At 44.4% G+C, this 26,143-nt stretch overlaps 1 protein-coding gene across 3 annotated transcripts in view; it reads right to left on the reverse strand.

Moving 5' to 3' along the window:
* mdfi (MyoD family inhibitor) overlaps positions 1 to 20,383 on the reverse strand; it is a 42,086-nt gene extending 21,703 nt beyond the window's left edge. Inside the window, exons 1-2 of one of the 3 annotated variants that reach the window (XM_029694193.1) lie at positions 19,779 to 20,383; positions 18,337 to 18,508 (exon numbers count right to left, since the gene is read on the reverse strand). In XM_029694193.1, coding sequence (XP_029550053.1) covers positions 18,337 to 18,475 — 139 coding nt within the window. In that variant the 5' untranslated portion in view covers positions 18,476 to 18,508; positions 19,779 to 20,383. The other 2 variants (XM_029694192.1, XM_029694194.1) reach the window with 2 other exon arrangements.
* Positions 20,384 to 26,143: the final 5,760 nt, after the last annotated feature.

Consider the following 26,143-nt stretch of genomic DNA (forward strand, 5'->3'; position numbering starts at 1 on the left):
TAAGAGCTCTGTTGCGCAGCTTCGCCAAAACCATGCTTGAAACTCTTGTTGTAACTGCATTTTTAAAGTGATGCCACACACACAATCTACAGGAGTAGAGAAATAAGCGTGGTAACTATGGAAAGCTGGTATTCCCCTCCCTATGGCTTTATTAACTTGAATGCGCCTTGAGATTAATATTTATCTCGCACAGAACACACCACAACAAGCAGACTAGGTAAATAGCTTAACTATTCTACTATGGGGTTGTCTGATTCAGTTTTAATAACAACATTACACGGCAAAAATAGCAGCACTGAAAAGTTACATCTTGAGTGATAAAGTACAGGCTTTGAATGACTTTGCCAGTAGGCTACAGACCGTTGTTTGAGTTGAGCGCCACAGTGGTGTACATTATAGACTGTTTCCTTTCTTTAATGTGAACATCAGAGCCGTCAGCAACAATCATCCATGTCAGTTCAGTTCACACAGCGTAACAATGAAAATAGTCATTTACTTGGGAATATATTTCGTAGAACAGACATGCTTCTGTATTAGGTTATGACCGTTTGTGTGGCCACTATGCTCAGAACAGGTGTGTCGACCAAAATGTAATAGAATTCCAGAATTGTGAAGCTGGTCTGCACCCAAAAAGGAAATTCCAGGTTTCTTTATGGTATTAATTTCATTCAGGGGTAGGTAGACAGACAAACGTTTCGCCCTTCGTCAGTATCGTTAGCGTCTCCTCTGAAGGTAAGCTTCTTTATTGTGAACTCGTTAAGGGTAACGACATACAGGTGTGTTCTTGTGTGCGCTCCTGGAACAGACACACATGTCAATAATGCATCCTCCAAATATACAATACATAATCTAATACCTAACAAGTCACTTTTTATAGTAATGCATTGGAAAAACATTAGGCTTTGGGACGCTCATACACCAATGTTTATAAATAGTTATAGGAAAATACTAATTAACAGTAGTAGCTAGATTCAGGCTGGTCTCAAAAACAAACTCTCCAGTTCCCATATGATGGAAATCCGTCGCAGTGACAGAGAAGTTTAACCCCTGGTCAGTCTATCATTGTATCATTCTCTCCATCTGTCTGTCTGTCTATCTTTCTATCAATTGTTTTATCTATCATTCTTTCTATTGTTCTTTCTATCTGTCCTATAACTTGCAAACGTCTTATGGTTTCTCATAAATCTCAGACATCAGAAGGTTAAAAGTCAAACCAAAAGGATTGTGCCTCCAAGCCCTTGTCTGCCCTTAGTAAACCACCATCATTGGACCAAACAAATCTGAACCGAATATCAAACATGGCTAAAGCCAATCCTATGCTGGCACTCATGCCAAACCCCTCAACCACCAAACTGTGGAGCGATTTTTGAGATCTGAGAATGATGAGCCTCTAATTCAAATCTGAACATAGTAATAAAGCAATGCTTGAGCAGGCTGTGTGTACACATGTGTTGGTGAGTTTGTTGGTGATGTGTGTATGTGTGTGTCCATGTATGCATGCATGCTTGTGTGTGTGTGTGTGTGTGTGTGTGTGTGTGTGTGTGTGTGTGTGTGTGTGTGTGTGTGTGTGCGTGTGGCTATACTGTATCTATGTGCACTCTCCCCTAGATTGGGTAAATAAAGGAATGTCACCTTGTCAACACAGCTCTAGTGTTGGCTAATAATGATAGTAGTATAGAAACTTACATAACAGCATACAAGCTGTTATAATGAGCCTGCCAATGAGTCTGTGATATGTCATGTTTGGCCGACTGGGAGAGAACCGCGATTACTCTGACACTATGAGAGATCTAGACTGATTAGGGCTGGATAGAGAGAGACTACTGTTTAGTTGTAGTTTGCATTAGCAGGGAGAGACAGGAGGGTAAAAAGGAACCTTCAGAGGCAGCAATATGGCACCCAGTTCTAAAGTCTACAGTTGGGCAAACTCTTTCACCTTGGCTGCCATCTTAGCCCTAGCCTTCCTCTCCTCACAACTCTCTCCTGTGATCTGCTGAGTGTTCTTTATTTACTAGAAGACTGTGAGAGAGCACAGCATGAAAGAGGCTGGGCCTGGAGCCTGGTATTAGTACTGGAGAGGAGGGTATGGTAGGAGAAAGAGAAAAGAGTCACGGAGGCTTTACCTGGAGTCTTTGAAACTCCCTAAACCCGCTCCGTCTCGGTCTCTGTCTATACAGCCTTCACTAATGCCCCCTCTGAAGTCACTCTACACAGAGGATATCACTGCTGTCTGCATGTGTATGTGTCTGACTGACAGTAGACAGGGGATGTGTTCCACCCCAACAGTGTCTAGAGAAGTAGAGATGTGTAAAGACACAAAGTAGTTTGTGTAAAGACAAACTTTCATCAGAGGGGCAAAACTTTCCAGCCCACTGACTGTGTAGGGCTCTACCTCAATGTCTTTGATCAGGTCTCACCTATAGACAGAAACTTAAACAGGAAGCAGCCGTGGTAAGGACTGTTCAACAATGGTTGGACCAATCGGAATCAATGCTCCAAGATTGTTTTGATCACGCGGAGTGGAAAATGTTCCAGGTCGCCTCTGAGAATAGTATCGACATATAAACTGACTTGGTGACGGGGTTCATCAGGAAGTGCATAGAGGATGTTGTTTACACTGTGACGATTAGAACTTATCCAAACCAAAAACCGTGGATAGATGGCAGCATTCGCTCAAAACTGAAAGCGCGAACCACCGCATTTAGCCATGGCAAGGTGACTGGGAACATGTACAAACAGACCAGCTATGACCTCTAAGGCAATCAAAGAGGCACAATCACATTGCAGAGACAATTCAACGGCTCAGACACGAGACGTACAGTGGGAAGAAAAAGTATGTGAACCCTTCAGAATTACCTGGATTTCTGCATAAATTAGTCATAAAATGTCATCTGATCTTCATCTAAATCACAACAATAGACAAACACAGTCTGCTTAAACTAATAACAGACAAACAATTATAATTTTTCATGTCTTTATTGAACGCACCGTGTAAACATTCACAGTGCAGGTTGAAAAAAGTATGTGAACCCTTGGATTTAATAACAGGTTGACTCACAGTGCTAGCCACTAAAGATTCAGGGTTCGAGTCCAGGCTCTGTTGCAGCCGACCGTGACCGGGAGACCCATGGGGCGGCGCACAATTGGCCCAGCGTCGTCTGGGTTATCCCACCTGGACAAGAGACATGCCTACAATATGTAAGAATACTGTTCATTGACTACAGCTCAGACTTCAACACCATAGTGCCCTCCAAGATCATCATTAAGCTCAGGGCCCTGGGTCTGAACTCTTCCCTGTGCAACTGGGTCCTGGACTTCCTGAAGGGCCAAACCTAAGTGGTGAAGGTAGGCAACTCCTCTATTACCCTGATCCTCAACACGGGGCCCCCACAGGGGTGCTTGCTCAGCTCCCTCCTGTACTCCCTGTTCATCCATGGCTGTGTGGCCACGCACGCCTCAAAATCATCAAGTTTGCTGCTGATACAACAGTGGTAGGCCTGATTACCAACAACGACAAGACAACCTACAGGCAGAAAATAACCTCTCCCTCAACTTCAACAAATCACCCCCATCGATGGAGTCGCAGTGGAGAGGGTCAAAAGCTTCAAGTTCATTGATTAGAGCTCAGCCTTCACTGACGACCTGAAATGGTCCTATCACACAGACAGCGTGGTGAAGGCGGCGAAACAACCTCAGGGGGCTGAATAAATGTGGCTTGGCCCCTAAGACTCTCATGAATTTCTACAGATGCACCATTGAGAGCATCCTGTCAGGCTGTATCACCGCCTGAAAAGGCATTTGCACCGTCCGCAACCGCAGGGCTCTCCAGATGGCGGTGCGGTCGGCCAAACGCATCACCGGCTGAATACTGCCTTCCCTGCAGGACATCAGTAGCATCCACTGTCACAGGAAGGTCAAGATGAGCCTCAAGGACAGCCGCCACGGCCTGTTCACCCCGCTAACATCTAGAAGGCGGAGACAGTACAGGTGCATCAAAACTGGGAAAGAGAGACTGATTAACAGCTTCTATCTCCAGGCCATCAGATTGTTAAACAGTCACCACTAGCCGGCCTTCACCCGTACCCTGTCCTGAACCTTAGTCACTGTTACTAGCCGGCTACTCTACCCTGCACCTTAGAGACTGCTGCCCTATGTACATAGAATTATTGAACACTGGGCACTTTAATAATGTTTACATACTGTTTTACCCACTGTATATGTATATACTGTATTCTAGTCATGGCTAATCCTATACACAGTCCTTAATTTGAGTTGGATCCTGCCAGAACAGGATCTGGCACCTCTCAGTTTTGGACTGTTCCGTTCCGGAACCCATTTGCCCTTATCTGGTACCTCTAGTGGAATGAAAAATCCTTTTCACTGTTCGCAATGTAAAAGTTCAAATAAAAGCAATCAGAGTTAATTGAAGTTGACTCATCGTTAATTCTCCTGGCTGCCCTCTAAAAAACGTAATGTGAAAATGTGCATGATATTCTAAGAATGTATTTGTTTTGGGCCAGCCCGGATTTATAGTTTGTGCAACATTGTAGCCTATATAGACCAAAGCGTGGCCATTGCTGTGGCGTGAGAGAGAAGTACATCTGTATCTATTTTATCGCCCCCAGAAACCTGCTCCTTTTTCTCTCTATTCTGGACGTCACAGACGACCAATTCTTATAGCTTTTAGCCGTACCCTCATACTTATTCTTCTCTGCTCCTCTGGGGATGTAGAGGTGAATCCAGGCCCTGCAGTGCCTGGCTCCACTTCTACTCCCCAGGCGCTCTCTTTTGATGACTTCTGTAACCGTAATAACCTTGGTTTCATGCATGTTAACATTAGAAGCCTCCTCCCTAAGTTTGTTTTATTCACTGCTTTAGCACACTCTGCCAACCCGGATGTACTAGCTGTGTCTGAATCTTGGCTTAGGAAGTCCACCAAAAACTGTGAAATCTTCATCCCTAACTACAACGTTTTCAGACAAGATAGAACGACCAAAGGGGGCGGTGTTGCAATCTACTGCAGAGATAGCCTGCAGAGTTCTGTCCTGCTATCCAGGTCTGTACCCAAACAATTTGAACTTCTACTTTTAAAAATCCACCTCTCCAAAAACAAGTCTCTCACCGTTGCCGCCTGCTATAGACCCCCCTCGGCCCCTAGCTGTGCTCTGGACACCATATGTGAACTGATTGCCCCCCATCTATCTTCAGAGATCGTGCTACTAGGTGACCTAAACTGGGACATGCTTAACACCCCAGCCATTCTACAATCCAAGCTTGATGCCCTCAATCTCACACAAATTATTAATGAACCCACCAGGTACAACCCCAAAGCCGCAAACACTGGCACCCTCATAGATATCATCCTAACCAACGTGCCCTCTAAATACACCTCTGCTGTTTTCAACCAAGATCTCAGCGAGCACTGCCTCATTGCCTGCACCCGTAATGGGTCAGCGGTCAAACGACCTCCACTCATCACTGTCAAACACTCCCTGAAACATTTCAACGAGCAAGCCTTTCTAATCGACCTGGCCCTGGTATCCTGGAAGGATATTGACCTCATCCCGTCAGTAGAGGATGCCTGGTTATTTTCTAAAAATGCCTTCCTCTCCATCTTAAATAAGCATGCCCCTTTCAAGAAATGTAGAACCAGGAACAGATATAGCCCTTGGTTCTCCCCAGACCTGACTGCCCTTAACCAACACAAAAATATCCTGTGGCGTTCTGCATTAGCATCGAACTGCCCCCGTGATATGCAACTTTTTAGGGAAGTTAGAAACCAATACACACAGGCAGTTAGAAACGCCAAGGCTAGCTTTTTCAAACAGAAATTTGCTTCGTGCAACTCCAACTCTAAAAAGTTCTGGGACATTGTAAAGTCCATGGAGAATAAGAACACCTCCTCCCAACTGCCCACTGCACTGAGGATAGGAAACTCTGTCACCACCGATAAGCCCACTATAATTGAGAATTTCAATAAACATTTTTCTACGGCTGGCCATGCTTTCCACCTAACTACCCCTACTGCATTCAACAGCACTGCACCCCCCACAGCTACTCGCCCAAGCCTCCCCCATTTCTCCTTCTCCCAAATCCATTCAGCTGATGTTCTGAAAGAGCTGCAAAATCTGGACCCCTACAAATCAGCTGGGCTTGACAATCTGGACCCTTTCTTTCTAAAATTATCTGCAGAAATTATTGCAACCCCTATTACTAGCCTGTTCAACCTCTCTTTCGTGTCGTCTGAGATTCCCATAGATTGGAAAGCAGCTGCTGTCATCCCCCTCTTCAAAGGAGGTGACACTCTTGACCCAAATTGCTACAGACCTATATCCATCCTACCCTGCCTTTCTAAGGTCTTCGAAAGCCAAGTCAACAAACAGATTACCGACTATTTCGAATCCCACCGCACCCTCTCCGCTATGCAATCTGGTTTCAGAGCTGGTCATGGGTGCACCTCAGCCACGCTCAAGGTCCTAAACGACATCGTAACCGCCATCGATAAGAAACAATACTGTGCTGCCGTATTCATTGACCTGGCCAAAGCTTTTGACTCTGTTAATCACCACATCCTCATCGGCAGACTCAGTAGCCTTGGTTTCTCAAACGATTGCGTCGCCTGGTTCACCAACTACTTCTCTGACAGAGTTCAGTGTGTCAAATCGGAGGGCCTACTGTCTGGACCTCTGGCAGTCTCTATGGGGGTACCACAGGGTTCAATTCTTGGGCCAACTCTTTTCTCTGTATACATAAATGATGTCGCTCTTGCTGCTGGTGAATCTCTGATCCACCTCTACGCAGACGACACCATTCTGTATACTTCTGGCCCTTCTTTGGACACTGTGTTAACAACCCTCCAGACGAGCTTCAATGCCATTCAACTCTCCTTCCGTGGTCTCCAACTGCTCCTAAACACAAGTAAAACTAAATGCATGCTCTTCAACCGATCACTGCCTGCACCTGCACGGGCGGTCCAGCATAACTTCTCTGGACGGTTCTAACTTAGAATTTGTGGACAACTACAAATACCTAGGTGTCTAGTTAGACTGTAAACTCTCCGTCCAGACTCACATCAATCATTTCCAATCCAAAGTGAAATCTAGAATTGGCTTCCTATTTCGCAACAAAGCATCCTTCACTCATGCTGCCAAACATACCCTTGTAAAACTGACCATCCTACCAATCCTCGACTTCGGCGATGTCATTTACAAAATAGCCTCCAATACCCTACTCAACAAGCTGGATGCAGTCTATCACAGTGCCATCCGTTTTGTCACCAAAGCCCCATATACTACCCACCACTGCGACCTGTACGCTCTCGTTGGCTGGCCTTCGCTTCATAGTCGTCGCCAAACACATTGGCTCCAGGTCATCTACAAGACCCTGCTAGGTAAAGTCCCCCCTTATCTCCGCTCACTGGTCACCATAGCAGCACCCACCTGTAGCACGCGCTCCAGCAGGTATATCTCTCTGGTCACCCCTAAAGCCAACTCCTCCTTTGGTCGTCTCTCCTTCCAGTTCTCTGCTGCCAATGACTGGAACGAACTACAAAAATCTTTGAAACTGGAAACACTTATCTCCCTCACTAGCTTTTGCACCATATTATTTATATTTTAACTTTGAACTTTCTTCAAACTACAAATCTACCTTTCCAGTGTTTTTCTTGCTATACTTTATTTACTTTGCCACCATGGCATTTTTTTGCCTTTACCTCCCTTATCTCACATCATTTGCTCACATTGTATATAGTCTTATTTTTTTCTACTGCATCATTGATTGTATGTTGTTCTACTCCATGTGTAACTCTGTGTCGTTGTATGTTGTCGAACTGCTTTGCTTTATCTTGGCCAGGTCGCAATTGTAAATGAGAACATGTTCTCAACTTGCCTACCTGGTTAAATAAAGGTGAAATATTTTTTTTTTTTTAAATCTCTCACAGAACAAGAATGAGATTCACTTTCCCACTCTCTGCTCTGATAGACATGAGCCTGCAACTCTCATCTCTGCAGCATTGCACTTCATCATTTATTTCCTAATAGAATCGTAGCCCCGGAAGGGTGCTGGGGGGTGCCGCAGCACACCTGATAAATAAGTAATAGAATTACTGCTATCTGTTCAGAAAGAAATGAAATAATGCTGAATACTGCACCAGGAGTAGGCCTATCATTTTGCCACAGAGGATCTATAGGTTATACAAGAACTGTTCGTCGGGAGCTTCATGAAATGGGTTTCCATGGCCGAGCAGCTGCACACAAGTTAAGATCATCATGCACAATGCCAAGCGTTGGCTGGAGTGGTGTAAAGCTCTCCGCCATTGGACTCTGGAACAGTGGAAATGCGTTCTCTGGAGTGATTAACCACACTTCACCATCTGGCAGTCCGACGGACGAATCCGGGTTTGGTGGATACCAGGAGAACGCTACTTGCCCGAATGCATAGTGCCAACTGTAAAGTTTGGTGGAGGAGGGATAATGGTCTGGGGCTGTTTTTCATGGTTCAGGCTAGGCCCTCTAGTTCCAGTAAAGGGAAATCTCAACACCACAGCATAAATGACATTCTAGATGATTCTGTGCTTCCAACTCAGTTTGGGAAAGGCCCTTTCCTGTTTCAGCATGATAGTGCCCCCATGCACAAAGCGATGTCTATACAGACATTGTTTGTCAAGATCAGTGTGGGAGAACTTGACTGGCCTGCACAGAGTCCTGACCTCAACCCCATCGAACACCTTTGGGGTGAATTGGAATATTGACTGCGAGCCAGGCTTAATCGCCCAATATCAGTGCCCGACCTCACTAAAGTTCTTGTGGCTGAATGGAAGCAAGTTCCCGCAGCAATGTTCCAACATCTAGTGGAAAGCCTTCCCAGAAAAGTGGAGGCTGTTATAACAGCAAAGGGGGGACCACCTCCATATTAATGCCCATGATTTTGGAATGAGATGTTAGATACAATGTCAAATACAATCCTGGGAAAACATTGGTTGTAAAGCAAATGGATCCTGTTGAAAAGAGAAGACTAATCTGTCTATAGGCTACTAAGTTATCAACTTCCAAATAGGCCTATTGAGCGAACAACATTGTTTACAAAGCTTTTGGCACGAGTGCATCGGCCATCGTCGGTGAGTGAGCTGAGCATCATTTGGTGAGTCAGTAAAACTGGAAATCTTTTTTAGGACTATAATTTCCTCCTCGTATTGTACATTATGTGTGTCTCCACACACCTACGCCTTGGCTATTGATGGATTCAAGACAAGATAGGTTTGCTAACTTGCTAGCTAAGTGGCTAGATGTCAAGATCAAGCTTCTTGGTTACAGCAGAGATATTCAATCTCCTCATGGATAAAGATCCCTGTTTAAAAAATAATAATAATTATTGCACCCCTTGTGTGCATTTCCGATAATACCGTATACACCGGTATGGTACAGAAACGGTATGACGGTATGAAAATCTGAATACCAACCCTACTGTAAATATTGATATTCCGGACTCTGACAATGCTTGTTCTGATATTTCTTGATTTTTTTCTTGAAATGTTTTTGATTATGTGTGTATTGTTTTGCATATCTTGGTATTACTGGGCTAGAAACACAAGCATTTCACTGCACCTGCGACAACATCTGCAAATCTGTGTACATGACCAATAAACTTTGATTTGATTTGACAGAAACATAACATCACACTGGCTAGATCTCAAAAGACACCTTGTTCAGTATACACAGTAGTGCACTAGTTTTGATCAGATCCAGAGTGGAGTCCTATCTGGTCAAAAGTAGTGCACTCGCTGGCTGTCATTTGACATATGTCCATCCATTCACTCTACAAATTCACTCTCTGAGAGTATTCTCCTGCCATCCATACCATAGACACGCAGAGATCCTTCACCCAAAAACATTTCAACTCAGTTTTTCACAATTCCTGACATTCAATCCTAGTAAAAATTCCCTGTCTTAGGTCAGTTAGGATCACCACTTTACTTTAAGAATGTGAAATGTCAGAATAATAGCAGAGAGAATGATTTACTTCAGTTTTTATTTCTTTCATCACATTCCCAGTGGGTCAGAAGTTTACATACACTCAATTAGTATTTGGTAGCATTGCCTTTAAATTGTTTAACTTGGGTCAAATGTTTCGGGTAGCCTTCCACAAGCTTCCCACAATAAGTTGGGTGAATTTTGGCCTATTCCTCCTGACAGAGCTGGTTTAACTGAGTTAGGTTTGTAGGCCTCCTTGCTCGCACACACTTTTTCAGTTCTGCCCACAAATGTTCTATAGGATTGAGGTCAGGGCTTTGTGATGGCCACTCCAATACCTTGACTTTGTTGTCCTTAAGCCATTTTGCCACAACTTTGGAAGTATGCTTGGGGTCATTGTCCAATTGGAAGACCCATTTGCAACTAAGCTTTAACTTCCTGACTGATGTCTTGAGATGTTGCTTCAATATATCCACATCATTTTCCTACCTCATGATGCCATCTCTTTTGTGAAGTGCACCAGTCCCTCCTGCAGCAAAGCATCCCCCACAACATGATGCTGCCACCCCCGTGCTTCACGGTTGGTATGGTGTTCTTCGACTTGCAAGCCTCCCCCTTTTTCCTCCAAACATAACAATGGATATTATGGCCAAATAGTTATATTTTTGTTTCATCAAACCAGAGGACATTTCTCCAAAAAGTACGATCTTTGTCCCCATGTGCAGTTGCAAAATGTAGTCTGGCTTTTTATGGCGGTTTTGGAGCAGTGGCTTCTTCCTTGCTGAGCGGCCTTTCAGGTTATGTCGATATATGACTCGTTTTACTGTGGATATAGATACTTTTGTACCTGTTTCCTCCAGCATCTTCACAAGGTCCTTTGCTGTTGTTCTGGGATTGATTTACACTTTTCGCACCAAAGTACGTTCATCTCCAGGAGAAAGAACGCGTCACCTTCCTGAGCGGTATGACGGCTGTGTGGTCCCATGGTGTTTATACTTGCGTACTATTGTTTGTACATATGAACGTGATACCTTCAGGCGTTTGGAAATTGCTCCCAAGGATGAACCAGACTTGTCGAGGTCTACAATTTTATTTCTGAGGTTTTGGCAGATTTCTTTTGATTTTCCCATGATGTCAAGCGAAGAGGCACTGAGTTTGAAGGTAGGCCTTGAAATATATCCAAAGGTACACCTCCAATTGACTCAAATGATGTCAATAAGCCTATCAGAAGCTTCTAAAGCCATGACATAATTTTCCGGAATTTTCCAAGCTGTTTAAAGGCACAGTCAACTTAGTGTATGTAAACTTCTGATCCACTGGAATTGTGATACAGTGAATTATTGTCACGTCCTGACCAGCAGAGGGCGTATTGCTTAGTCTAGGTCAGGATGTGGCAGGTGGTTTGTGCTTGTTTAATGTTGGTGATTGGGACTTCCAATTGAAGGCAGGTGTGTATCGTTGCCTTTGATTGGAAGTCCTATATAGGTGTGTGTGTTTGTCCTTGGGGTTGTGGGGAATTGTTTTTGCACTTGCTTTGTGAGCCTGCAAAACTGTTTGCTGTCGTGAGTACTGTTTTTGGTTTTCCAGTGGATACTTTACTTGTTTTGTTAATTAAAAAATTGTTAGACCAACTAATTTCCCTAATGTGGACAGTTTGTGTTACTACCTTACGCAAGCTTGCACATCCTTTTGACTTCAGATTTGTGATGTTAGTATATGTGTATAGTCATCACGATGACATAAGATCGATTGGTTGAAAGAGATCAATATCTTTGGTTTTGTACTGTTGATTTTGTAACACGCTCTGGAGTGCACAGGACTTTTCTAACTTAAATGGCACAAACATTTTTGGGCGGTCTCTCTATAAAAAAGTTGTTGGCCACATACCAATACACGGATTTGACAGTCAAACTATCACTTAAACTAAATAGCAGCCAACTGTTGTCACTGTCGATATCCTATGCCACATCGTGATTCACTGAAGTTAACTAACAGAAAAAGTGGTTTGTTCCCTTTTCCGTGTTGTCAGCCTCCCAAAATCAGGTTATTCCAAGTTTCCGTGAGGCCTTTGAATAGTTTTGAACAGAGTTACACCCCAAACATTTGCCCCCTGTTCTATTGATTTCAGCGTGATATCCATGGAAGTGATTAACTTACCATATTACACTTACCACATGAATCAAAATGCAACACTTCAAAATGTATCTAGCTGTTTTCTACAAATGTACTTAATCAGGTAAAAACTGCTGTGATTAATTTATTTAGATGATATACCAGAAATCACCAAAACGGGTTTGCCCTGCCTATTTCAAATAAAATCAAATGTTATTGGTCACATGCACATGTTTAGTAAATGTTATTGCGGTTGTAGTAAAATGTTTGTTCCTAGCAGTGCAGTAGTATCTATTCACAACAATACACACACATCTAAAAGTAAAAGAATGGAATTAAGAAATATATAAATATTAGATTGAGCAATGTCGTAGTGGCATTGACTAAAATACAGTAGAATAGAGTACAGTATATAATGTGCATACGAGATGAGTAAAGCAGTGTGTAAACATCATTAAAGTGACTAGTGTTCCATTATTAAAGTGGCCAGTGATTCCATGTCTGTATATAGGGCAGCAGCCTCTAAGGTGCAGGGTTGCGTAACCGGGTGGAAGCCGGCTAGTGATGGCTATTTAACAGTCTGATGGTCTTAAGATAAAAGCTGTTTTTCAGTCTCTTGGTCCCAGCTTTGATGCACCTGAACTGACCTTGCCTTCTGGATGATAGAGGGGTGAACAGGTCGTGGCTTGGGTGGTTGATGTCCTTGATGATCTTTTTGGCCTTCCTGTGACATCGGGTGCTGTAGGTGTCCTGGTGGGCAGGTAGTTTGCCTCCGGAGATGCGTTGGGCAGACCGCACCACCCTCTGGAGAGCCCTGCGGTTGCAGGCGGTGCAGTTGCCATACCAGGCGGTGATACAGTCCGACAGGATGCTCTCATCTGTAAAAGTTTGTGGGTTTTAGGGGCAAAGCCAAATTTCTTCAGCCTCCTGAGGTTGAAGAGGCTCTGTTGCGCCTTCTTCACCACACTGTCTGTGTGGGTGGACCATTTCAGATCGTCCGTGATGTGTACGCCGAGGAACTTGAAGCTTTCCACCTTCTCCACTGCGGTCCTGTCGATGTGGATAGGGGCGTGCTCCCTCTGCTGTTTCCTGAAGTCCACGATCAGCTCCTTTGTTTTGTTGACGTTGAGTGAGAGATTATTTTCCTGGCACCCAGTCATGGGTGAACAGAGAGTACAGGAGGGGGCTGAGCACACACCCTTGTGGGGCCGCCGTGTGTTGAGGATCAGCGAAGTGGAGGTGTTGTTTCCTACCTTCACCACCTGGGGCGGCCCGTCAGGAAGTCCAGGACCCAGTTGCACAGGGCGGGGTTCAGACCCAGGGCCCTGAGCTTAATGATGAGCTTGGAGTGTACTATGGTGTTGAATGCTGAGCTATAGACAATGAACAGCATTCTTACATAGGTATTCCTCTTGTCCAGATGTGATAGGGCAGTGTGCAGTGCGATGGCAATTGCATCGTCTGTGGATCTATTGGGGCGGTAAGCAAATTGATGTGGGTCTATGGTGTCAGGTAAGGTACAGGTGATATGATCCTTAACTAGTCTCTCAAAGCACTTCATGATGACAGAAGTTAGTGCTACGGGGTGATAGTAATTTAGTTTAGGTACCTTTGCTTTCTTTGGTGCAGGAACAATGGTGGACATCTTGAAGCAAGTGGGGACAGCAGACTGGGATAGGGAGAGATTAAATTTGAGGACCAGGTTAGGGATGCCGTCTGGGGCGGCAGACTTGCGAGGGTTAACATGCTTAAATGTCTTACTCACGTCAGCCACGGAAAAGGAGAGCCCACAGTTCTTGGTAGCGGGCCGTGTCAGTGGCACTGTTTTATCCTCAAAGCGGGCGAAGAAGGTGTTTAGCTTGTCTGGAAGTAAGATGTCGGTGTCTGCGATGTGGCTGGTTTTCCCTTTGTAGTCTGTGATTGACTGTAGACCCTGCCACATATGTCTCGTGTCTGAGCCGTTGAATTGTGACTCCACTTTGTCTCTGTCCTGACGTTTTGCCTGTTTGATTGCCTTAATGAGGGAATAACTACACTGTTTGTATTCGGCCATATTCCCAGTCACCTTGCCATGGTTAAATGTGGTGGTTCCTGCTTTCAGTTTTGTGCGAATGCTGCCATCTATCCACAGTTTCTGGTTTGAGTAGGTTTTAATAGTCACAGTGGGTACAACATCTCCTATACACTTCCTGATGAACTCAGTCACCGTATCCGTGTATTCGTCAATGTCATTCTCAGAGGCTACCGGGAACATATCCCAGTCCGCGTGATCAAAACAATCTTGAAGCGTGGATTCCGATTGGTCAGACCAGCGTTGAATAGACCTTAGCACGGGTACTTCCTGTTTGAGTTTCTGCCTATAGGAAGTGATCAGATTTGCCAAAGGGAGGGCAAGGGAGGGCCTTGTAGGCATTTTGAAAAGTTGAGTAGCAGTGGTCCAATGTTTTACCAGCGCGAGTACTACAGTCAATGTGTTGGTTAGAACTTCAGTAGCGTTTTCCTCAAATTTTCTTTGTTAAAATCTCCAGCTACAATAAATGCAACCTCAGGATATGCGGTTTCCATTTAACATAAAGTCCAGTGTAGTTCTTTGAGGGCCGTCATAGTATCGGCTTGAGGGGGAATATACATGGCTGTGACTATAACCGAAGAGAAATCTCTTGGGAGGTAATACGATCGGCATTTGATTGTGAGGTATTTTAGGTCGGGTGAACAAAAGGACTTGAGATTTTGTATGTTATCACAATCACACCATGAGTAGTTAATCATAAAGCATACACTCCCGCCTTTCTTCTTCCCAGAAAGTTCTTTATTCCTGTCTGCGCAATGTACTGAGAATCCAGCTGGCTGTATGGACGGAGACAGTATATCCCGAGAAAGCCATGTTTCCGTGAAACAGAGTATGTTACAATCCCTGTCTCTCTGGAAGGAGATCCTCGTCCTGAGTTCGTCTACTTTATTATACAGAGACTGAACATTAGTGAGTAATATACTCGGAAGCGGTGGATCGTGTGCACACCTCCTGACTCGGACTAGAAGTCCACTCCGAATACCTATTCACCGCGGGCGGTGTTTTGGAGCAGCCTTTGGAATAAGTTTAATTGCCCTGGGGGGTACGAACAAAGGATCCAATTCGGGAAAGTCGTAGTCCTGGTCGTGATGCTGGTGAGTTACCGCCGCTCTGATATCCAAAAGTTATTTCCGGCTGTATGTAATAAGACAAAAAACATTCTGGCCTAATAATGTAAGAAATGACACACAAAAAAAACTAAATACTGCAAAGTTGCTTAGGAACTAGAAGCAGAGCTGCCATATTTGTCAGCGCCATCTTAACCATTTAGATCTGTGTTGATGTTGAATGTGGTAGTGGAGATAGTGTCTATGTTAGATGCTTTTCTAATGGTCTTGATGCTTCTCTGATGTTGTCTTTGTTTCTTTTTAACGCAGACAAACACTTGGCTGTTGACAACGTCTCCTGGCAATAGTCCAATATCTGGACAGCAAATTCAAATTGCATGAAAGCCAGGAGGCCTAACACACAGACAGACACTCAATGTCTTCGCAATGATGACCTTTGAAACCTCGTTAGCATAAAATTCCTGTTGATTCTGTGTGGCAAACAGAGATGCATGGTCTCACAAACGTGTGTGTGTGTGTGTTTCTAATGTTATTTCCCAGAAGAAGTCTGAGACAAGTAGCACAATTAAATTCCTCTTAGGCCTGTTTAACAGCAGACAGTTTCAGTCTTTAATTAGCTTACACTTCTGCTTCATTCTCTCTAAGCAACAATGATGTGGCTTTCTGGACTCATTCCAGCATTCCTCTTAGAATGCGCTTTTCTCTCAAGTGTGTGTTTGACTCCTGGCTGGGATTCAGGGCAGATTAGGCTGCGCTGTTTCTCTCTCTCTGTGTATATGTGTGTGTGTGTGTGTGTGTGGGGGGGGGGGGGGGTCATTGAGGATATGCCACAGAGGACAGGAGCATATCTCCATGACTAATTGTTTTCCTTTTGTCTTATTAATGTCTTAATTACCCCCGAACCAACCATCACACACTCACATTTGTCAGAGGGGGGAAATGGATGTAACGCTGTATAACAAAGGTTAATTGACTGGAGGTATTTGGGGTGATCATTGAACATAAGGATGGGATGAGAGGCAATACAGTTGAAGTCAGAAGTTTACATACACTTAGGTTGGAGTCATTAAAACTTGTTTTTCTACCACTCCTCAAATTTCTTGTTAAAAAACTATAGTTTTGGCAAGTCGGTTAGGACATCTACTTTGTGCATGACACAAGTCATTTTTCTAACAATTGTGACCAACTTTTTATTTCGTAATTTTTTTCTCAGTTCCTACGAGTCTTATCTTTCAGTGATGGGGTCATAATATTGTGTAGCTTAACCGTTCAAAAGATAGAGCCACATTTGTAGGAAGAAAACAGAAACCGCTCTGTTTATTCCAACCACATCTAGCAGCTACCTGAGGTTACTGACGTAATCCCGGTTCTATGAACCAAGCACAACTTGTATTTGATTTGATTCTCACTCGTGACCCCATTTTCAAATCAGGCGACCCTACATAGGGTCGTGACCCATAGTTTGGGTCTACTTACATTTCTGATAATTAGTCACAAAGCTTCGGAGGTGTGTGGTGTGGTGTGGTGTGTGTGTGTGTGTGTGCTTGTGCATGTGTGTGGTAGACAGACACACATGCATCCACATGTTCGTATGTTGTGTTCTTCTAAAATCTAGATCCTAATGTTCTGGGTCGAGACTTGCCCTGTAGAAGTCTCCTCCCACCACAGAGGATTTTTGTGGCGGGTTCCCATGGCAACAAACCACTTGACATCCCATTTCACTTCCCTAACTCCTAACCACACCTCCCTCTATCTTAAACAGCTCTGTACTCTTACCAGGACTTCCTGGAGACTTTGGATGCAAATAGAGATGAAACAAATAAAGACAATTCTAGCCAATGAAAACATAGAATCTTTCAGACACCCACCCACCTCCTCCCTCACGCCTGTCAATCAATCTCACCATGACCAATCAGGCTCTTTGTCACGCTGCAGAAGACAACGAGAACCGCCATTCCCAAAATTCCCAGGTGACCTATTCCTGGGTTTGGAATTCCAGGCTCTCAGGCCTGTCCCTTATATCACCCACAATGCAGCAGCTCACAACTCGTGTGCACAGTATTCTTACTGTTGGTTTGACAGTGAGTTTAGTTAGGTGTCCTGGAAGGAAGAGAGAATCTTCAATATCACCTAGTGTACAGACTGTCTCTGTCTACTCCACTGGGAGCATAAACACATTGCTTAGGGCAACACACACACACACACACACACACAACCAACCATCCCCCTTTAAGGCTTAATGAGGATCACATGAGTGAAGAAGCATGGAGAAGCCTTCTCTCTCACTACTAAACACACATAATACATACACGTAATTTAGCAGTCACTAAAATCTCTTATCCAGAGCGATTTACAGTAGGGAGTACATACATTTTCATGCTGGTCCCCCATGGGAATCGAATCCACAACCCTGGCATTGCAAGTGCCATGCTCTACCAAGTGAGCCACACACGACTGTGTAATACAAACCTACACACATACAGTATACACACACCAGTCCCTTTCAACACAACCACCAGCCCCTCACTCTGACAGGGATCATTCTCTCTGTCTTCTTGTGATTGTATGTATCTCTTTCTCGCTTCTCTTTTTCTCCCTCTTTTTCTCTCTCCCTCTCTCTCTTTCTCTTTCTCTCTCACATCAATGAATGCATGCCATATACACACACATATGCACATGCATACACGCACACAACCACACTCTCACATGCCGCTCATCTCCCTGCCTTAGTTAAGCTCACACACAACCACACTCCAAACCATAGCAGAGGCCTTTCAACATCCAGACAATCACTGTTGATGGTAATCACGTCCCCCATCCACTTAGACAGGCATGTTCCAACTCATCACACACACACAATCACAAATACACAGGCAAACATTGCACGTGCATGTACTAATGCACAATTGACAATGCATCTCAGTTATCTGATGTGGCGTCCTCTTCTCTTTCAGACTCCAAGGAAGGATACATGTTTATAGTATTTGAATAGAGCCTCCTTATTTCCTGCTCTGTCCTTATGTACAGGATGGCACTTTTCAAAGAAGCTTAGCATCGTGCAGTGACATTACCTTCCCTTAGACCTGGAGTACTGTCAATGACACTACAGTTCACTCACCTATGGTGGGGGTTGGACTGGTGGTGGGGACTGGGATGTCCGTGGGGGGGTTGGGGTGCAGAGTGGGGGGACGTGGGTCCCCATCATCAGGGGGCTCAGGTGAGCTGACAGGAGGGCTCCTCTCCACATCCATGGGCATGGCTCACTGGGGCTGGGGGAACAGGAGTCAAGCCTGAGACAGAGAAATGGAGATATAGTCAGAAAACCTACATCCACTCTCAGATGGCACGTTTTGTCTCTAGTGTTACAAGACAAAAACACTAGATCATGCTCAGTACACCAATCATAGATCATACTCAGTACACCAATCATAGATCATGCTCAGTACACAAATCATAGATCATGCTCAGTACACAAATCATAGATCATGCTCAGTACACAAATCATAGATCATGCTCAGTACACCAATCATAGATCATGCTCAGTACACCAATCATAGATCATGCTCAGTACACCAATCATAGATCATGCTCAGTACACCAATCATAGATCATGCTCAGTACACCAACCATAGATCATGCTCAGTACACCAATCAGCAGAGCACCCTCAGCATGGAAACAGAAAAAGGAGAGAAAATCTACCAAACAAACAAAAAATCTAACTATCATACAGTGTTTGTACTGAGTATTTACATCTCATAAATTACCCTTTCTTCAGAATGTTGAAAATGTTTCAGAATCCTAACAGTGTATAAAGTTCAGAAGTTGGCCAACTTCGAGGGATTCGAGAGTGCCAGCTCAGCTGCATGTTCGTGACCACCTCTGTGGGACAGCTGTGCCTCCGCACCCTCACACTCCTCATGCAACACACGCAAGGCCTCTGTCACAGCTCAATATATAGCACAGCCAGTCAGCCATTCACATAGGCTATTCATATTTCATGTATTGTACTCATGTGACACGAATCTCCACTTCTCCTTTCTCATGAGTCACGACTATCTGGACTCATTCTAGAACTTTCTTGGCCATAATTGATTTCGCCATGGTCAACAAAATTCTATCTATTCAATGGGCTTCTGCACTTTTAGTAATCTGAAATGGCTTTACAGTTACAATAGCATATTATCTCAATTGCATCTGAAATGTGTGCATCCTACAAAGGTGATATGATAATAACATCTAAATGTTATCAAACTTTTAATGACTTGAGCTATTTTAAAACATTTAAATATGTTAGAAAACTTTATGAAGTTGACAAAGTCCTGAAGTTTATAGAGCTGTGTTAAGCTGAAGGCATCTTCACATTATGTTTACCTAACGAGTCCATGCATGCTCACCCTAAGCCAGCCCGACTCAACCCTGTGGGTCCTGTTCAAACTCGATTTATAATAAAGCAAAAGGCAAGGAGTTGGACAAGAACTCCCAAATCCACTTACTTAGTGTTGGGTGGGAGTGGGACACAGGTCACTCGGTGTTCGCTAATTCATTATCTGACCCCTTACCCAGGTAGACTCTCTCCTCTCACTCCAGTGATCTCCACTCCACTTCTGCTCTCCTCTTATCTAACTTTCGCGTCTCGAAGACACCACAACTCTTCTCGTCTCCATAAAGTCCTTCATGGAATAGTTTTAGCGCATTTCTCGATGCAAAAGTGGATTTAGGACTTTGTCCGATAAGTTCTTCTCTCCTTTCAAAGCGAACCCCTTCGGCGACACTAGTTCAGTCTGTGCCGTTCCTCCGCCTGTCAGTGCAGCGCAGATGTAAATTCGAGCTCTAAGGGCAGTCCCCAGAACAGTCTTTGTCTCGGGTGCAACTTTCCGAGCGCTTACAGAGGTTTGACAGTTACAGCTCGGCTCTTTACAAAGTTCCCAAAGACGTTTTTAAACTTTCCAAACTCCCGATTTATCATCTGTTGCAGAAAATTCAGCTTTGAAACTTTGGATATCATCAGCCATGTCCATACTTCACTCAACACTCTGTTTCTCACCTTCCCTCTCTCTCTCCTCTCAAACGCTTGTCTGGAGACAGCTCCAGTCTGTTAGACAGGAAACTTCAGTCGGCACTGATTACTGCGCTTCCTCCAGGCACAAACCCCTAACCTCGAACCAGAGACGGGATCCCAGATGATTTCAGATGCGCTACATATTATTATGCATGCCTCAGTATGATAATTAAGATTACGATATCAATGTTTATTACCGTAGTAGAATAATATAGGCCTACCAGCCCAATAAACAATAATCAGATATTGTAACTGTGAAATTGCTGGACTATGTAATACATTATGATGATGTATCACCACATTTTTTACAATAATCATAAATAATCTTAATAATTGTATATAATTTATCCGAATTGGCTAGCCTAGGCCTACTTTGTGCATGTCTGGTCCTCTCCTTTTAACAAATGGTTCATGTTAAAAGTGCGTTTAGGTAGGCTACACAAACAATGAATTGTGTATAGCCTCCGCAACTCGTGTCGTTATCGTGTATCAAACCGTTGAAAAGCCCCATTCAGGCCAGTCGCGCTGCCTCATCCTAGCGCAAGGCGCACCTGGCCCGGTAGCGAAACTGATGAGAGTCGTTGGTGTGATTGACGTGTGAAGGACTGGCGGGGGCGCGAAGTAAATTGCCGCGGTAAATCATCTTTAAGCGCTTTCAAACAAAATAGTGTGCATTTTTCAGAGCGAGAGAGGCTTGAAGTTCAACAACACACGCATGCCAAATCATATTCAATTTGTTTCACAAATAAATCACCCGGTTACTGGATCCTGACACGAGGTCAACTGTAGCCCATCCTTTCTCTTATAAAGATGTTTAGGGTGCACAGGTGTCATTTAATCAGTACATCAGTCAGATTATATTCTTAACACATTTTACCCATTTGAAGCAGCTGAAAACAAAGCAAGCTTTGTAGGGAAAAAACACTGAGAACACTAAATATAAATGCTTTGGGGTGGCTCTTTTAAAAACAAACTCCCATGATCCTACTAACGTTTTGTAGGCCATACTCTGAAAGACCATGACTAACGTAATGACAGGGTCTGCACAGTGCACACTTAACTGCTCTGGCACAAACCATTATTATAGTAGCAATGTAACAATGTAACAATGTTTGAGACCTGACTACCCACCTTGACCCTTTTTTTCACGAACTCTCTTGCAGTGACTCTATGCTCACACACTCGACACACATACACTAAGTGTATTAGGAAAACCTTCCTAATATTGAGTTGCACCCCTATTACCCTCAGAACATCCTCATTTTGTCGGGGCATGGACTACAAGGTGTTGAAAGCATTCCATAGGGATGCTGGCCCATGTTGAATCCAATGCTTCCCACAGTTGTGTCAAGTTGGCTGGATGTCCTTTGGGTGGTGGACCATTCTTGATACACACGGGAAACTGTTGAGTGTGAAAAACACAGCAGCATTGCAGTTCTTGACACACTCAAACCGGTGTGCCTGGCACATACTACCATACCCCGTTCAAAAGCACTTCAATCTTTTGTCTTGGCACACATACACAATCCATGTCTCAATTGTCTCAAGGCTTAAAAATCATTTTTTAACCTGTCTCCTCCCCTTCATCTACACTGATTGGAGTGGATTTAACAGGTGACATCAATAACAGATCATAGCTTTCACCTGGATTATCCTGGTCAGTCTATGTCATAGAAAAAACGGATGTTTCTTATGGTTTGTACTCTCAGTGTATATATAAACTCAGCAAAAAAAGAAACATCCTCTCACTGTCAACTGCGTTTTACTTTCAGCAAACTTAACATGTGTAAATATTTGTATGAACATAACAAGATTCAACAACTGAGACATAAACTGAACAAATTCCACAGACATGTGACTTACAGAAATTGAATAATGTGTCCCTGAACAAAGGGGTGGTCAAAATCAAAAGTAACAGTCAGTATCTGGTGTGGCCACCAGCTGCATTAAGTACTGCAGTGCATCTCCTCCTCATGGACTGCACCAGATTTGCCAGTTCTTGCTGTGAGATGTTACCCCACTCTTCCACCAAGGCACCTGCAAGTTCCCAGATATTTCTGGGGGGAATGACCCTAGCCCTCACCCTCCGATCCAACAGGTCCCAGACATGCTCAATGGGATTGAGATCCGGGCTCTTCGCTGGCTGTGGCAGAACACTTACATTCCTGTCTTGCAGGAAATCGCGCACAGAACGAGCAGTATGGCTGGTGGCATTGTCATGCTGGAGGGTCATGTCAGGATGAGCCTGCAGGAAGGGTACCACATGAGGGAGAGGATGTCTTCCCTGTAATGCACAGCGTTGAGATTGCCTGCAATGACAACAAGCTCAGTCCGATGATGCTGTGACACACCGCCCCGGGCCATGATGGACCCTCTACCTCCAAATCGATTCCGCTCCAGAGTACAGGCCTCGGTGTAACGCTCATTCCTTCGACGATAAACGCGAATCCGACTATCACCCCTGGTGAGGCAAAACCGCGACTCGTCAGTGAAGAGCACTTTTTGCCAGTCCTGTCTGGTCCAGCAACGGTGGGTTTGTGCCCATAGGCGACGTTGCCGGTGATGTCTGGTGAGGACCTGCCTTACAACAGGCCTACAAGCCATCAATCCAGCCTCTCAGCCTATTGCGGACAGTCTGAGCACTGATGGAGGGATTGTGCATTCCTGGTGTAACTCGGGCAGTTGTTGTTGCCATCCTGTACCTGTCCCGCAGGTGTGATGTTCGGATGTACCGATCCTGTGCAGGTGTTGTTACACGTGGTCTGCTACTGCGAGGACGATTGGCTGTCCGTCCTGTCTCCCTGTAGTGCTGTCTTAAGCATCTCACAGTATGGACATTGCAATTTATTGCCCTGGCCACATCTGCAGTCCTCATGCCTCCTTGCAGCATGCCTAAGGCACGTTCACGCAGATGAGCAGGGACCCTGGGCATCTTTCTTTTGGTGTTTTTCTGAGTCAGTAGAAAGGCCTCTTTAGTGTCCTAAGTTTTCATAACTGTGACCTTAATTGCCTACCGTCTATAAGCTGTTAGTGTCTTAACGACCATTCCACAGGTGCATGTTCATTAATTGTTTATGGTTCATTGAACAAGCATGGGAAACAGTGTTTAAACCCTTTACAATGAAGATCTGTGAAGTTATTTGAATTTTTACGAATCATCTTTGAAAGACAGGGTCCTGAAAAAGGGACGTTTCTTTTTTTGCTGAGTTTATATTCATGTATACTCTGACACACACACACACACACACACACACACACACACACACAAATGTAACACGCGCACACATGCATACTGATGCAACAGACACTCATACTCACACACACTCACTTTCACACTCACCACATACACTGCTGCTACTGTCTATTATTGTTTCCTATTCACTTTACCCCTACCTATATGTACATACTGTAGCCACCTTAATTATCTCGTACCCCTGCATATCGATTCGGTACTGCTACTCCCTATATATAGCCATGTTATTTTTACTCATTATTCTTGTTCGTTATTCACTGTGTATTTATTCCTCGTGCATTGTTGGAAAAGGATCCGTAATTAAGCATTTCACTGTTAGTCTACACCTGCCATTTATAAAGCATGTGACAAATAACATTTGATTTGATTCTACTATATTATTACACTTCTCTCTGCTCTGCACCTCATGAGTGGGAACAGGAGTTTTTCCTTAAAGCATGACCTGACCAGGTTAAACTCCTGCCCCTACATATAACTCCCTCCCAGAATTTTCCCTGGTCAAGTCACATGGTCAGGAAATTCTCTTGCCTTACTCCTGATGTGTTGTCATCGGCAGCTCAATATGCCAGCTCATCATCTGACAGCCAGCCAAATATGGCACTGGCCCTAAACATTCCACACCTCTGTCTGCCCGCTCCTCTCAAATCACCTTCCAATGGATGAAACATGAAACACAGCCCAGAAAGCTGCTATACTGGGTCAAACAGGCACAGCATGCAAAACAGGATAGGACTAGTTGTACAAATATTTTAACCCCGTATGTTCAAATTCTGGGCTGGCCCCATGTCCAGGCAACCAATAAACTGTTGTCTACTGTACTGTACTACCCTTGGGAACTCTTTCCCATACATTGAAGAGTGCAGATTTATCCTAATGAGTATACAGGTAACTGCCAAAATAAAGGAAACCCTTGAAGTAAATAAGGGATACAAAGTGTATTGAAAGCAGGTGCTTCCATACAGGTGTGGTTCCTGAGTTAATTAAGCAATTGACATCTCACCATGCTTATGATCATGTATAAATACGCCCAGTTGCCTATTATTATTGCTAACATGGCTAGAAGAGATCTCAATGTCTTTGAAAGAGGGGTCTTAAAGGAGCATAGGGGGTTTAAAGGGTGTGTGTCTCAGTCATCAGATTCCAGCCCAGTTGAACACTTATGGGAGATTCTGGAGCGACGTCTGAGACAGCGTTTTCCACCACCATCAACAAAACACCAAATGATGGAATTTCTTGTGGAAGAATGGTGTTCCATCCCTCCAATAAAGTTCTAGACACTTGTAGAATCAATGCCAAGGCGCATTGAAGCTGTTCTGGCAGCTCGTGGTGGCCCAAATCCTTATTAAGACACTTTATGTCGGTGTTTCCTTTATTTTGGCAGTTACCTCTAGTTGGGTCTACACAACATATGGTGGGTACTGTTTACTCAGCTCTACTTTAGACAACATAAGGTATGTAAAGGTCTGGCAAACATATGTTTTAGGGTGAGGTATTGCTCTAAAGACTGAGGATTTCCACCGTGAAAGCCAGTTTGTCTCATCTAGTGGCTGACGCCTGGAGTGGGTCTTATTTATTTAGTACCACAGACAATACAGGAAAATACAACACAACATACACAGAACAACACAACACAGTACAACACACTGACTCTAGCAAGAAGAGAAAGAATAGAGAGAGAGGGAAAGAGGGGAATGGAGAATGGGGAATTATAGGAGGAGAGGGAGGGAAGGAAGGGACAAGGGAGGGAGAGAGAAAGAGAGAGAGAGAGAGAGAAAGAGAAAGAAAGAGAGTGGTCAGGTTGAAAGTGAGAATTTGGGAGAGCTAGAAGTGTCGGCAATGACTGTGTGTGTGTATGTGAGACGTAGACCACCGCTATGTGCTTTAGATATCTGCAGGGAGGTTTTTCTGGGTATTATTTTAAACTTTTGACGTTGATTGTTTTCAGTGGGTTCGAACGGTCTGGCGTAGCTGGGAAGAGGGAGGAGAGGAGAGGGAGGAGAAAATGTGGTTTCAATCACCCACAAAGATGCTTTTGTTCTGCAGCTGGGGCCCTCTCTCTCAATGAGCCCTCAGGAGCCTGCAGACTGGAGTGCTGCTCTCATCACAGGCCTTATTACACTGAAGATGACTGCACTTACAGTTACAGTATGGCTCTGGACGGGGACAGTTACAGTATGGGTGGCTGCTACAGTATGGCTCTGGACGGGGACAGTTACAGTATGGGTGGCTGCTACAGTATGGCTCTGGACGGGGACAGTTACAGTATGGGTGGCTGCTACAGTATGGCTCTGGACGGGGACAGTTACAGTATGGGTGGCTGCTACAGTATGGCTCTGGACGGGGACAGTTACAGTATGGGTGGCTGCTACAGTATGGCTCTGGACGGGGACAGTTACAGTATGGGTGGCTGCTACAGTATGGCTCTGGACGGGGACAGTTACAGTATGGGTGGCTGCTACAGTATGGCTCTGGACGGGGACAGTTACAGTATGGCTCTGGACGGGGACAGTTACAGTATGGGTGGCTGCTACAGTATGGCTCTGGACGGGGACAGTTACAGTATGGGTGGCTGCTACAGTATGGCTCTGGACGGGGACAGTTACAGTATGGCT

Source organism: Salmo trutta, chromosome 16 (genome assembly GCF_901001165.1).
Source record: "Salmo trutta chromosome 16, fSalTru1.1, whole genome shotgun sequence".
NCBI classification, from domain to species: domain Eukaryota; kingdom Metazoa; phylum Chordata; class Actinopteri; order Salmoniformes; family Salmonidae; genus Salmo; species Salmo trutta.